This window comes from Eptatretus burgeri, chromosome 3 (assembly GCF_056783735.1).
Source record: "Eptatretus burgeri isolate ZD-2024b chromosome 3, Ebu_testis_v1, whole genome shotgun sequence".
Taxonomy (NCBI): Eukaryota; Metazoa; Chordata; class Myxini; order Myxiniformes; family Myxinidae; genus Eptatretus; species Eptatretus burgeri.
Genome location: NC_140963.1, coordinates 68,245,212 through 68,260,265, shown reverse-complemented (window position 1 = coordinate 68,260,265; position 15,054 = coordinate 68,245,212). Strand labels below are relative to the sequence as shown.

At 49.0% G+C, this 15,054-nt stretch overlaps 1 protein-coding gene and 1 long non-coding RNA gene across 3 annotated transcripts in view; one reads left to right on the top strand and one right to left on the bottom strand.

Moving 5' to 3' along the window:
• The window catches only part of FMNL2 (formin like 2), a 298,236-nt gene that overhangs the window by 95,997 nt on the left and 187,185 nt on the right, over positions 1-15,054 (bottom strand). For both annotated transcript variants that reach the window (XM_085873828.1, XM_085873827.1), the window contains exons 9-10: positions 14,385-14,478; positions 1,557-1,631 (exon numbers count right to left, since the gene is read on the bottom strand). In XM_085873828.1, the coding sequence (XP_085729954.1) occupies positions 1,557-1,631; positions 14,385-14,478 (169 nt within the window). The remainder of the gene's footprint in view (positions 1-1,556; positions 1,632-14,384; positions 14,479-15,054) is intronic.
• LOC147030118 (uncharacterized) overlaps positions 1-15,054 on the top strand; it is a 159,290-nt gene that overhangs the window by 119,497 nt on the left and 24,739 nt on the right. The gene's annotated exons all lie outside the window — the stretch shown is intronic.

Here is a 15,054-nt window from a genome sequence, read left to right as displayed (position 1 = left end):
ACAAATAAAACCTGTAGACATAGGTAATGAAAGAAACATGCTTTGCAGAGATTAAAGAACACAACAAAACATGAGCAAAAGCATACGTGCGCTTCGGAGATAACCGTGTAAATGACTCGTCAACACGACGAAGAAGAAATCTCACCTGCATACATTTCTGAAGTGTTACGCAATTGGGAATTTACGAACTCAAGGAGGTGATGTGGTGAAATGAACCTCCTTTAAATCAATCAGTTAATTGATAAAAGGTGCAAGAGGCATCATTTGGAGTTTCCTCGACTGCTCAAGGCAGTGCTTTGGCCTATTAATTTGGCACGTTTAAACAACGACAACATTTGTTCTGAAATAATCCTTTTGCTCAGCTGATGAAGATATTTTTTGAAATCAGACCATCAAATGTAACCTTATTCTGAAAGAATGATGTGAAGACCAGGAGAAATACCTTACACACCTTCCCTGGTTATTTTACTCGAATGAGCATCTGTATATAATCAAAGACTGTCCACAGAAACCTTCCTCCTGGAACAACTTAACATGCTGTTCTTCAATAACCACAACCTCGAACCAGCCGATTTCAGTCAACTGCAGGATCAAGGCCTCCTACAACTCACGTTGAGGGGTGGTTAGCATCCTGCACACATTTACAAAGTGGGGTTGGTGAGAGTAAGCAGCCATAGGGGGGGGGGGCAAATTCATGCCGGCCAGCAGTGAATACAGCGAGTCTTTCACTACATGAAGAAACACTCGGCTTCGTTCTTTCATAGATGTTTGAAAAATTCCACAAAATGTCCTTCGATAGATTATGAGAACTGTATTTAAATTTGTACACAAAATTTGAGTCAAAGTTCAAATTACGAAATATTATACATTTTTTTCTTCTTCTCCCCACGCAATGTACTGTCGGTTGAGGAATTATAGCAAGTGGTGGTCATGAATATGAACAATTACTGTGTTTAACATTTTTGCTGTGAGTAATTTGAACAAAGACAATAATTTGCTCTGCCCAAAGTAACACCCCATTTAATTTGATTTTAATTGACGCGGACAATAAAAGCAAGCACCAAACACCAGAAGTATAACACGAACAAAGAGAAACCTCTGACAAAGCAGTTTTTGCCACATTCTTCTTCTTTTGCATATGGCAGCTTGGCTGCCGGGTAGCTATCATTTTGGTGGGTTGTGGCTGTGCCGCTGATGCTGTGCTCCTACACCAGTACACTGGTACTCATTTCACCGACCTTGGAAGGATGACATGCTGAGTCAACCCCACCTGATGTTAAATCAGTGGCAAACAGGGCTCAAACTCAGGACCCTAAGATCTCAAGCCAGCCATCCTAACCACGAAGCCAACACCAGGCTTTTTGCCACATTAAAAAAGATTCACTCAACAGGAAATAATTAATTAACTCAATAAAACAAGTTATTTTGTTACAAATACTTTAACTTAACCTTGCCCAATACATCCAGGCACAGAGTTGGCAAGCAAGAATACATGGTCCAGCTAACAACAGAACTTCAAATCGTGAACAATCAAAATATTCATAACCTGCACTCACCATGAAGTCGATGTTGCTGTCTTCATTCCGGAAATATTCCATTAACCTTTCAAAGCGCTGCTTTTCCCCACACACCTGTTCACACGAAAAAATTAATTATTTAATCTGAATTTTAAAAAGGGGTAATCCACATATTATGTTCTTCTGACACCGATATGAGCTATATACATCCCTCTCCATACCTTTCCAACCATCTAATGCCAAATTTTATTCACTTTCCTCACTCTATTACAACTCTCTTACCATTCTCTCTTTAAGGCCTTACCCTACTCTCCTTTTTCACAATTTACTGCTCTTTCGCAACCACTTGGAAATGTAACTTGTAGGCAATAAACATTCTTTTTCCTTGGACATTAGAGGTTCTCACAATAAATAAATAAAAATATAAAATATATATATATATATATATATATATATATATATATATATATATATATATATATTAATGTGAGAGGGGTTACAAATTAGGTAGCATGTTAAGTTAGTGTGATCCATGTGTTAATGTAGGTTAGAACATTTTTTGTAATCAGGGACCCGTTAGAGTGAAGTTGTGCTATTATTGTGTGTGCCATGGGAAGGGCAGAGTTGACATATACATTAGGTAGGGAAGCATTTGTCATTTTTGTCTTATCTGTGAATCAGGCACAGCAACCAGGCAAGGTGAGGACAGGGTGGTACCAAAGGGGATTTATGTCATGTTTATATCCTGTGTGTGGCTTTGTAAAAAAAATTCCAACGTAAAAATTTCCTCGCAGCCCAAGATGGTGCGACAGAAGCAGTGACGTCAGCTGGCTCGCGTGATTGCGAGCGTGCCGGATGAGTGTGCCAAGCCAGTCTCTGGCGCTATGGGTATGCCGTGGAAGAGATGATAAAAGGGGCCGGACAGGGGTGGGGAGAGAGTTGAGCTGGTGTGTTGAAAAAGATGGCAGCTCATTGGAGTCGAGGCCGTGAGCCTGGGCGTGCTGTCTTGGGACTTGTTTTCTCTTGGGTTTCTTTTTCTCCACTTTCTGCGTGCGGCCCACACTTCTCTCTGGCCACCATACAAGCGCGCTCTCTCTCTCTCTCTCTCTCTCTCTCTCTCTCTCTCTCTCTCTCTCTCTCTCTCTCTCTCTCTCTCTCTCTCTCTCTCTCTCTCTCTCTCTCTCTCTCTCTAGCTGGGCTGTTCTCTCTGGCTGCTTTACAACCTCTGCTCTCTACCTTGTCCAGCCAATTGGACGCTTCACCTCTCTGCTGGGTGCCGTAGCTGTGGGCTGGTCTGTACTGTTCACTGATTCATGCTGTGGACTTGAGATCTGTTTGCCCTGGAGCAGTATTTATACACGGTATCCTTTGAAAGACTATGTCTGCCCCCCCCCCCCATTGTGAATGAATGACTGTGTGCATGGCACAATTCGTTTTATTCTCTGTATTAAGCGGTTCCAGAGAAAACATTATTTTACATCTTTTCTTCAATCCAATATGGCTGACAAACCATGTGACCTATGACATCTTTTGTGTGAAACTTTTGCTCCTCATGGATAGGCGGTCATACGTGTAAAATTTTACCTTGATCTGTTCAGCCACTTCAGAGAAGATTTTTGAAGGTTTTTTTTAAATTTAAAAACAACATGTCTGCTGAATCACGTGACCAATGATGTCATCAATTTTGTCTATAGATTCCCCTCAAAATTTTCCATACTGATTGTATGTACCGTTCTACATATGCAATCATGATGTCATAACAAAGGCACCTATGATGTCATAAAAAAAAATCACCCTTATTTCCCATGAGTACTTGCTATGTGCCAAGTTTAATTTTTTTTTTTTGCTGCAATTTCAGAGATACAGAGGTGCAAAGTTTTTCCAACATGGCTGCCGCACCACGTGACCTATGGCATCATAATTATCATTCAAACATTCCACATGAGTAGTCGCACCATTGGTGAAAATTTCGTCTCAATCCGACAAGTGGTTGCGGAGAAAAACACAAAAGTTCTGTGCAGACAAACAAACAGACAAACTGACCCAAATGCAATAACCTCTCCTTCAATGAAGGTAATCATGGAACCAGTTTGTTAAACATTATGTTAACTATGCTTTTACAGAATATCTAATCCCCAAATTATATATTTTTGGATTGTGGGGAAAATTGAACAGCACACGGGATGTTCCATCCATCCATCCATCCATCCATTCATCCATCCATCCATTGGGACCATACTCTGTGCAGAGCGTTGGTGCTACCGAAGCAGTTTCCTTGGCCCTTGGGCACAATCCTGGACGGGTCGCCACTCCGCCACAGTATACCAGCAAGTTGGCACTCATTTTGCTGACCTCAGAAGGATGACAGGCAGAGTCAACCCCACCTGGTATTAATTCAACAGCTGAGCGGGATTTGAACTCAGGACGCTAGGATCCCAAGCTCGCCGCCCGAACCATTAACACGGGATGTTGTTTGTCCTACAGCGTGCATTTCATACTGGTCCATGTCGTTTGTGTGCTTTTCATACACTATTGGTTTCCCATGATTTTCGTGCTGCTCAAGCGTGGCTTGTTTTGGTTCAGTTCATTATGGCGATCACGCTTGGTGCGGTACTGTGCAGGATTCCACCCTTTTTCAACATTATTACATCAGTTAAAGTAAGTCAAAATGTCTGCAAAAAGGCCTCTAAGTGCAAGTGATATCAGATGTGCAAAAAGACACTGTAAATCAATAAGCTTCGATGTAAAATTTTTCCATAGGAACACATCTCCATTCTCCAATTATATTGTTGTGGTTGACGAAATTCGCAAACCACCATTCAGGTCCCTTAGGTGAGATATCTCTGTAAGTATATGTGTAGTTAGGCCCAAACCCGTTGTTTAGAGGGAATAAATGTCATTCATTCGGGCTGCGACCCCTCTAGATAGACGTTTTTCTTTTAGTATCTTTATTTTGGACCAGCCGCCATTACTACCACCACCAACCACGTCTCAACAGCCATCACACAACAACCACCAACCGCAACGCCGCTTCACAACAACAGCCACGACCTTTACCGTCACAACTCGCCCTCGCAACCATCGCATCACCGCCATTTCCGCGCCACTTGTGGGCACCGATACTGGACTCGTGCAGGGCGCGCACCGAGCAGCGTGTGCAGAAACATCACAGCCTTTCCGAAGAAAACGGATCAAAAACGACTCACGCCCACTTCTGTTCCGTCCAATCGGTGAGCGTGGGGCGATTTGGCCCCGCCTCCAGGGGCGTTGGAGTGTGGTCGCTATATGCAAATTCATGGATCAAAAAGCATTCACGCCCACTTTTCCTCGGTCCAATGGGGAGTCAGTTAGAGGTGAAGGGTCGGAGGTAAAGGGTCGAAGGTGAAGGAGCGAGGCCACGGGGCATATAAGGGGCCGCGCTCGCCAAACAGTTCAGTTCGGAGGGGAGAGAGTGAAGAGTTCGGAGCCAGTGAAGAGTTGGGACGAGTCAAGAGAGGAGACGGAGAGGGCGGTTGGACGGAGCTGTGGAGAGGTGGCGGCGGCGAAGGCGGTCGAGGGGGTGCTCGCGTCGGAGTCGGGGAGCTGCGGAGGGAGACACCAGCGGCGCGACCGAGGTCGTGGTGGAGACGCTCGTCGCGGGACCCGAGACAGGGAGATATCCTCCTTCCCCCGAGCATCAACAACCCCCTCCTGTTTCCCCCCGCGCTGAGATAGTGCGAGAAGGGGGCCCCGTTCCCACCCCATACCAGGCAGTCCCAGCGAGGCCCGCGGAGTCGGGGCGCCAGCGCCATTTTGCGGCTCATCACCAGACGGGTAGGCCCGACGCGGTCTCGGCCCCAGGCCCGCCTACCCCCCTCATCCTTGAGGGTGGTCCTTTTCTTTTGCTTTGGGTATATGTGTTGTCGGCGCCGTCTGTGAAGTAAAACTGTATAAGTGTTGCCGTGTGCTCGGTAGTCGGTTAGATCTGCATTGTTGCATTTGCTTTTTGTGCATTATTGTTGTGTTCCTTCTCCTTTTACATTTGCTTTTGGTGTAATTGTATATGTGTGCTTTCCGTTCGTCGCGAAATAAATGTGCTTTATGTTGAACTGTTTTCCCGTTTCGCTTTGTCTTTTCCTCTATTGAATCTCCATCTTACTTCACGTAAAGGGTTGGTCGTGGGCTAAAACGCCCGATAATTAATCGAACCGTCGAGGCCGACGATAACACCGCTCGGTTATCCCGATAGTGCGGAACGGGTCGCTTAAAGTGGCCCGTGTCCGAAGTCGACCTGCGGCGAGGTGCGATCGCCCGGTCTACCCTCCGTGTGGGTACTTAGGTAGGTCGAATTTGGCGAGCAACCCTATCCCACGCGGGGGGCCGATTGGCACGATCGTGGTGAGGCCGAAAGGTCCACCCGTGACTAGTTCCCGGAGTTAGCCCGAGAGGGTCACGACTGGATTGTCCGTCCGGTGGGCGACGTGCCGCGATTCAAGTTACGTGGCCGTTCGCACACCAGCGGGCGCGAATCCGCAACACTGGTGTCAGGAGTGGGATATAAACTCATCGCCCTCCTCGCGGCACTGGTATCGGAGAACGGGAAAACGGGCTCTCCTGTCTCCAGCTAAATTCACGGGAATCGGTCCAGGGGTGAGAGGAGCGACCCCCGATTCCCTCCAAATTACGAGCGAGCTAAATTAACCCTTTGCGAGAAATAAGATGGCGTCTCAAGGCGAGCGGGAGCCGGGGGTATTAGAAATGGATGTAGAATGTGTAGAATCCATGGTCCAGGATGAAATCCCCGTGCAGGAAATGTTGGTTGTGCAGGAACACGGACTCGCCCAACTGAACCCAGAGCCCGAAATAGGTGCGGCGGCGGCCGCGGTGTATGACACCTCCCCTCCCCCTCTCCACCAAAACCCTTCCCCGATCCCTGCCGAAACGGCTCACCCAAGCGCACCCGACATGGCCCAGCTATTCACCATGCTGGCAAAGATGAATGCGGATGCGCAACAAATGAATGCGGAAATGAAAACGAAGATGGATGCGAATACACAGCAAATGAAAGAACTGTGGGGTGCGACGCAGAACATGGGCCGAAGCCTGCAGGCGGGCATGAAGGCCGTTAGCAGGGAGCTTAAAATGGCGACTCCACATGTGGGAGCGAACGAGCTGGGAGGGAGTACAACGGCTGTCGGGCCCGCGGTGGACGCGGGTAAGAAAAAAATAATTTGGGGGGCGTGTTGGGCGAGGGTCGTGACAGAAAAAGTGACGGTAACCGAAAGGGACAAACTAATTGGGGTGACGGAGACGTGCACGAGGGAGATAACAAGGGAAGAGACGGAAATAATAGTTGAGACAAGGGAGGTAAAGGGTGAAGAGGTGACTGAGTTGGCAGAGACATGGGAGATGGGAACGATAGAGGGAAGACTGCACGATGAAGACGGGGTAAGTGACGCACACACACACACACGGAGGTAGTGGAGGATAATGGGGGTGAGCTGGTGGACTGGGTGGGGACCCAGTGCGAGCAGCTGGATGGCCTCCTCCAGGAACGAGGGGAGGGAGTATGCCCCCTTGAGGCGAGTCACGACCAGGTGGGTTCGGTCGTGCTTTGCGAGGTCGAGGGGAGGAGTGCTGCGGACGGGTGCATGGAGAGCTTGGGGGGTATAGAGGCCCCGGAGACCCTTGTGGGGACACGAATCCCCAGTATGGTTGTCCCTGTGTGTGTGGTGCAAGGTGTGAGTGCGTCGCCGTGTGTGGAAGCGACCCCGTGTGTGAGTGGTGTGGTGGCGATTGTGCCGGAGTACGTGCTTCCCAGCACGCCGTGTGTAAAAGGGGCACCGCAAGTGGAAGAGGCCGTGTGTGTGAGTGAAACGGCCAGTATGAGTGAGGCACCGCGGATGAGTGCCCCCGCTTGTGTGAGTGGTATGGTTTGTGTGAGGGAAATGGCACGAGTGAGTGAAAGGCCGCGAGTGAGTGGAGCCACGTGTGCGAGGGAGATGGCATGCGTGAGTGAACGGTCGAGTGCAAGGGAGACCGTGTGTGTGAGAGAGCGGTATGTAAGGGAGATGTCGGTCGGCATGTGTGAACATGCAGCCGCGTCTCCCGGTGTGAGTTTATTGGTGAGGTGTGTTAGCGTCGTAACACGCGGGAGTGCGTGTGTCGAATGGCGACGACGGCGACATGTGAGGAAAGAAAGCCGAGTAGCGGCTGTAGATGTTTTGCGCACCATGCCGGGTTCACCCAGCAGTGAGCACGAGGTCCGTGCTGTGCAACGCACGAGGCCCCCACGTGCTCGTTTGCGAGAGTGAAGTCCCGGTCCGGAAACGCACGCGGTGGATTTGCCGATCCCGCGGACGGACAAAGTTTAGGCAGGATTATGGATTTGGACCGGACGGGTTCTCCACGCGATCGTGTGTGTGAAGCTCCAACGGGCAGAGCACATGTGTTCGCGTGGGGAACCCCTCGAGACGTGGGGCTTGTGTTTTTTTTTTTTTATGCGCACGGTGACGTCATGGCTGCACGCGGGGTTGGAATCCGGCAGGAGGGGTATCCCTGCCGGATGGTACCGTCCAAGGAGGGACGAGGAACACGTGCAGCTGCATGACGTCACGGGCAGGTGCAAAGTGCGCGAGCTGCCGCGCTGGTGCTGCGCATGGAAAAAAAGAAAAAAGAAAAAAGCAAGCCTCACTTTCGGGTGCACAGGATTCCTGGGCAAGGGGTGGAAGACCCCCTTGACAAGGGCACAGGATGGAAACTAGTTAGGGGGAAGGGTTAGCTTAGCTAGACCGACTTCATGGGGCAGGGGTAAGTCCTCATGGAGTCCGTGGAATGGATTAGTTTGAGGGATTGTAGCGAGATTTAGGTTGGGTAAATAATTTTTGGGACATTTGAGAACAGTGACAGACAGTGAATGTGTAGTGGGGACGTAGTTGAGCTACGTAGTGTTAAAAGGAACGTGCTATAGTTTAAGGGACGACGTGGGAGCACGAGTTAGTTAGGGGAGGTAGTTAGAAGGATGGCGGAGTTCAGCGGTGTGTGTGTGTGTTGAACAGTTGTGAGGTGAGTACATAATGAGTGAGTGAGGCCAGCGGGTCTGTGTGTATGGAGCGAATGGGGACTGCATGGTGCGATGAGTGATTGGGGGAAGGAGTGACTCCCGCCCAAGGGACCCCGGGGTCAATGTAGAGTGAGTTAGGGGGTTAGTTAAATTGAAAAATGGAGGTCGTTTTGCTGTTGGTGTGAATGTCGGCTCGAAACCCGTTTGGAGGGGTGCAGGAGCCCTGTTGACGGGCTGGGAGCGTGGTGGCGAAAGGTGAGTATCGCTGAGTGGGTACCCCGGGCACCAGGCTAGTCGGCCGTGGTAGGCCAAGGGCCCATGGGGGGCCGGGATAGCGTAGTGGGCACGGGTGCGCCTGCTTGGTGCGGGGGCCCGGGGCACCATTAGCCGCGTGGGCAGTGTTGTGGGCACGGGTGACCCTCGGAAAGGGGCCTGGGAAGCCAGCCTGCCACGTGTGCGTTTCAGGGGAGGTGCCATGGGGGGCACTCCCCGGTGTTAGGGAGCTGGTAGGCTCGGAGGCAGTGTAGTGCCCGGGGGTGCCATAGCTGGAGATTCGGCAGAGGGTCGTGCCTGCCAAAGGGAGCCACGTGTCCCAGCCATGAGACCGTGTGAGGGCACGGAGAGAAAATTGGGGGGCGAGGCCCGAAATTGTGAGGACACCAACACAGGCGACGGGAATCTGGGTTGATAGAACCAATAGTTTAAGCGAGAGGCGCTTGTTGAAAGCCCCGGGGTAGTTTAACAGTTAAATGGATAGGGTAGATTAGGAAGTGTACACCTCCGCACCATCCATCCCCTCGCTCTCGTTGTGGGCCGCTGGACCCACTTTGGTTATAGATCGCTGAACTCTGGGGAGGCCATCCTGAGGCTTCGTTGGGCCTCGACACAGGACGCTAGCTCTCCCTTATTCCCCTCCGGGAAGGGAACGTAGGGGTTGGGAGTAGGCTAGGTGACAGGATAGGTTAGCCGAACAAAGACGATAAAGGGGGTTAGGGGACGATTTATAGTGGGGAAGTAAAAAAAAAAAAAAAAAAAAGTTGGGGCTAAATTGGGGTTTGACAAATTAAGGGAGTGGGTATAGACAGTGACAGGCAAAAGCGATAGGTTGGGAGGGAGACCGTAGGGTAGGTCCGAGCCCGCCTTCCGAGTGGCCAGCACCACCGCACTCCCTCCACCAACCTCCACTGAACGGCAAAGGCTGGCCAGCTTCATCTGCTGGCTGCGTTGCTGCAAGGCAGAGGCCGGCCAACTTCATCGGCAGCTGTTGTTTTGCTGCAAGGCCTGTGCCGGCTGGATTGTCTGCAGCTGCTGTGCTGCAAGGCCTGTACCGGCCGGATCGTCTGCAGCTGTTTTCTGCAAGGCCTGTGCCATCGGCTGGCCGTGTTTTGCTTCAAGGCCTGTGCCGGCCACTTCATCTGCTGGCTGTGTTGCTGCAAGGCCTGTGCCGGCCCACTTCATCTGCCGGCTGGCTGTTTTTCTGCAAGGCCTGTGCCGGCCAGTTCATCTGCCGGCTGTGTTTGCCTGCAGCGGCCTTCTTCTGCGGGCTGTGTTTGCCTGCTGCCTTTGCCATGCCATGCCCACTGCCCCTGTTCACCAGCCCCGTTAAATTTTTGCTTTGTCCCCCCCCCCCTGTTCATTGCCATGTGCGCCAGGATCAGAAAGCAACAGTTTGCAAGCTGCAAGAACTGCCCTGTTGGCAGCTACAACACGGGCCTGCAGTGGCGTCCCGTGCACCGTGTTTGCGTGCATCCATTCATCCATCCATTCGTTGTGCTCATTGCGTGTGCCACTTGAGCTGGCACGGAGACTGCGTTTGTGCAGCCCATGCACCGTTGTGGTTCACTGCTTTCAGTTCAAAAGGGAAGGCCTTGGACTGCGTGTGAGCAGCCGGCCACGTTCCCTGTCACCTGCATTGTTTGAGCCAGAGACTGCATGCGAGCAGCCTGGCTCCCTGCTAACTGCTTTCTTTTTGCAGAGTTCATTGATCCTGGGCCATGGTTTAGTGTAAAATTTGTAAGTTAAGGTTAAGATGTACTGTAAATATGAGTGCGCCCCCGGCATGTCTGTCTTAGCACCGGCAATTTTATTTAAGTCGTCCGTGTGAGTAGGATAGTTTAGGTAGTTACTCAGCCCTCAGGTTATTTATTTTGGGGACACGAATACCATGAATGTCGCACTCAGGGATCCGTAGGTAAAATGTACTTGGGGAAAACTACACATGATGGCACACGAAAATTTGACGACTCGGGACGAGTCTGTAAAAAGGGGAGGGGGTAGTGTTGTGGTTGACGAAATTCGCCAACCACCATTCAGGTCCCTTAGGTGAGATATCTCTGTAAGTATATGTGTAGTTAGGCCCAAACCCGTTGTTTAGAGGGAATAAATGTCATTCATTCGGGCTGCGACCCCTCTAGATAGCCGTTTTTCTTTTACTATCTTTATTTTGGACCAGCCGCCATTACTACCACCACCAACCACGTCTCAACAGCCATCACACAACAACCACCAACCACAACGCCGCTTCACAACAACAGCCACGACCTTTACCGTCACAACTCGCCCTCGCAACCATCGCATCACCACCATTCTCGCGCCACTTGTGGGCACCGATACTGGACTGGTGCAGGGCGCGCACCGAGCAGCGTGTGCAGAAACATCACAGCCTTTCCGAAGAAAACGGATCAAAAACGACTCACGCCCACTTCTGTTCCGTCCTATCGGCGAGCGTGGGGCGATTTGGCCCCGCCTCCAGGGGCGTTGGAGTGTGGTCGCTATATGCAAATTCATGGATCAAAAAGCATTCACGCCCACTTTTCCTCGGTCCAATGGGGAGCCAGTTAGAGGTGAAGGGTCGGAGGTAAAGGGTCGAAGGTGAAGGAGCGAGGCCACGGGGCATATAAGGGGCCGCGCTCGCCAAACAGTTCAGCTCGGAGGGGAGAGAGTGAAGAGTTCGGAGCCAGTGAAGAGTTGGGACGAGTCAAGAGAGGAGACGGAGAGGGCGGTTGGACGGAGCTGTGGAGAGGTGGCGGCGGCGAAGGCGGTCGAGGGGGTGCTCGCGTCGGAGTCGGGGAGCTGCGGAGGGAGACACCAGCGGCGCGACCGAGGTCGTGGTGGAGACGCTCGTCGCGGGACCCGAGACAGGGAGATATCCTCCTTCCCCCGAGCATCAACAACCCCCTCCTGTTTCCCCCCGCGCTGAGATAGTGCGAGAAGGGGGCCCCGTTCCCACCCCATACCAGGCAGTCCCAGCGAGGCCCGCGGATTCGGGGCGCCAGCGCCATTTTGCGGATCATCACCAGACGGGTAGGCCCGACGCGGTCTCGGCCCCAGGCCCACCTACCCCCCTCATCCTTGAGGGTGGTCCTTTTCTTTTGCTTTGGGTATATGTGTTGTCGGCGCCGTCTGTGAAGTAAAACTGTATAAGTGTTGCCGTGTGCTCGGTAGTCGGTTAGATCTGCATTGTTGCATTTGCTTTTTGTGCATTATTGTTGTGTTCCTTCTCCTTTTACATTTGCTTTTGGTGTAATTGTATATGTGTGCTTTCCGTTCGTCGCGAAATAAATGTGCTTTATGTTGAACTGTTTTCCCGTTTTGCTTCGTCTTTTCCTCTATTGAATCTCCATCTTACTTCACGTAAAGGGTTGGTCGTGGGCTAAAACGCCCGATAATTAATCGAACCGTCGAGGCCGACGATAACACCGCTCGGTTATCCCGATAGTACGGAACGGGTCGCTTAAAGTGGCCCGTGTCCGAAGTCGACCTGCGGCGAGGTGCGATCGCCCGGTCTACCCTCCGTGTGGGTACTTAGGTAGGTCGAATTTGGCGAGCAACCCTATCCCACGCGGGGGGCCGATTGGCTCGATCGTGGTGAGGCCGAAAGGTCCACCCGTGACTAGTTCCCGGAGTTAGCCCGAGAGGGTCACGACTGGATTGTCCGTCCGGTGGGCGACGTGCCGCGATTCGAGTTACATGGCCGTTCGCACGCCGGCGGGCGCGAATCCGCAACAATATCATGGAAGTCAATGGGAAAATAGTGTTCGAGAAAGAGAATTTTACTTTTCTGTACAAATTTGCAAGAACGTACACAGAATAAATTCCATAAATCAAGAGGGGAGAAAGGCAACCCGATTTACTTTAAAAAAACACACCAATTATTTTCTTTCACTTCCTAATGTAACAAGTGGTGCATTTTCCCAAAATTTCTTCTCTTTTCAGTTTCTTCTCTGTGTGCTCCTGCAGGTTTTCCAAAATAACAATTTCCACAAATAAAATTTAAGAACATTTTTGTCACCCAAATGTCTTTGTCATGCACAAAAATGTATCCTCTGAAAGTTCTTGTCTTGCTTACGATTTAATGTCCTTGTCTTGCTTACGCAGTCTTACCATGAGCACGAACATACTTCTCACTATGACCATGAGCCCAAAATGGACAAACGTATCTGTAGTTCGCCACACTATGACCATGAGCCCAAAATGGACAAACGTATCTGCAGTTAGCCACACTATGCAGCCAAAATTTGCTGTTACAGGAGTTCTCTTTGTTCACAAAGCAAACAACAAAAAAAACTTGCAATAATTTCTTTCTCGTGAAAATCCATTACAAAGTGAGAAATTAAATGCTCAAAGTGAGCGTGGAATTGCAAGAGAAAGTTATGGAGAAGACAAAAAGGTAGAAGTATCAGTTATATTGGAAATGAGCAATAATGGCCATGATTACATTTTATTCACTCAAAAAAATGTTTTGCTATTTAACATGTATACCACTGATAACCTGCTCATTTTTGAAATGTATCAATAAAAATATAATTTTAAAATTGACTTGATGTCCCTAAAATTGTCAATCAGTTACCAGGTGTCTACAAAACAAAACCATCCAACCAGCTCAAATGTCAAAGTGACCAATACTTCCCTGCTCCAAATTCCAAACACTTGTGCCAAAAAGGCTTGACCTGCTGTAACCATAACAAATAAGGTTTAAAATACCCGATGATGCATCTGTACATGCAATATGTATGCAGATGTAGAGCATAACATTTGCTAGGGCATCAACATATGTATACATGAGATTATGAATGCAAACGAAAAGCAAATCTGACACACCAAGCCAAAGTATTTGTTCTGAAATTTTCCTTTTGGCTGAAATCATTTGTATTAGGATCGAGAAAGAACAGAATAATAATTCGATATCTGCGATCACAAAGAGATCGCCAAGGGTAAGCCTCCCTCGACCCTTGCTAATCACCCACGACTTACCCTTGGCCCATCCTGTGATCTAATGATGACCATTTTTTTTTGGATCACCATATGACCTTGACCTACAATGTTTAGGGATAGAGGGTAAATTAAGGAAATGTGTCCTCATCTGCAATCCATCCATAAAATTCAACCATTAAAATCAGTGGGCATTTATTCAAGTTTTCAAAAAAAGGTGTTTTTTTGTTAATTAGGTCACAACCTGAAAAAGTAGTTCAAACACACAAATCAAATATCAGGTGCACAATGTCAGTGCAGGTGCGCTATTATGTTGCAAGAACATCTTGGAAGGCCAAGCGGATTTCAGATTCCCCATTGTAAAAATTGAGTGTTGACAAAAATCGTGTTTTTTTTCAGACCACCATTTGACTTTAACCTCTAAATCAGAGGGGTATGATGTAAATTAAGTATAAAGGCAACTTGCTCGAGGCTATCTAGAGAGGGAAATTAAATTAGGTCAAGGTCAAAAAATTAGGTCAAACCCAATCAAATTAGGAGTCAAATTAGCACAACTGAACAGTCTTCATTTATTTGAATTCTTGAGCAACAGGCTTATTTTTTCCACCACTTACCTCCTTGAAATTGTCAAAAGCAGAAAGGATAATCTCATGCCCCCCACGAACAAGGCAGACAGCGGCAAGCAGTTCTAGCACGAGGGCTTTGGTCCTGCCAGGGAAACCGTAATTAGTCAACTGGGAACAATCCTCTGAGCAACAACAAAAAAAAAGAATGTGGTTAAAAATAAATTAATTGAGAAGAGTAAAATTATTTGCATTTAAAAACAATGTCCAAAAAAGCACCAACTTGACAATTAAAAATAATTTTACAAGCTAGTAAAAGAGCAGTTGATTGATTATGATCACTTGTGTAGCACCCCAGTAGCTGATCAAAAATAGGACTGCCTGTCCTGACACTCACCTGAATCAGGGGAAAGTCACTCAAACCCCCCACAGACCTCCTTGGACCTGAATTTTTTGATGCCATGAACAAACTTAAGTACATCATGGATGATGAAGGTTGCGGTCAAGGTTCATTGAAATTGTGTGTGTAGTTCGGAGAAGAGAGCAAATACCTGTCTTTGTGTGGTCAAACACCCTCCTGTAGACCCATTTAATGAGCGCAGATTTTGATGCGGTCGATGAACTTTGGTACATCACGTGTAATGAAGGTTGGAGTCAAGTTTCATTGAAATTGCGTGTGTAGTTTCCAAGAAGAGAGCAAATACCTATTTTGGGGAGGGTG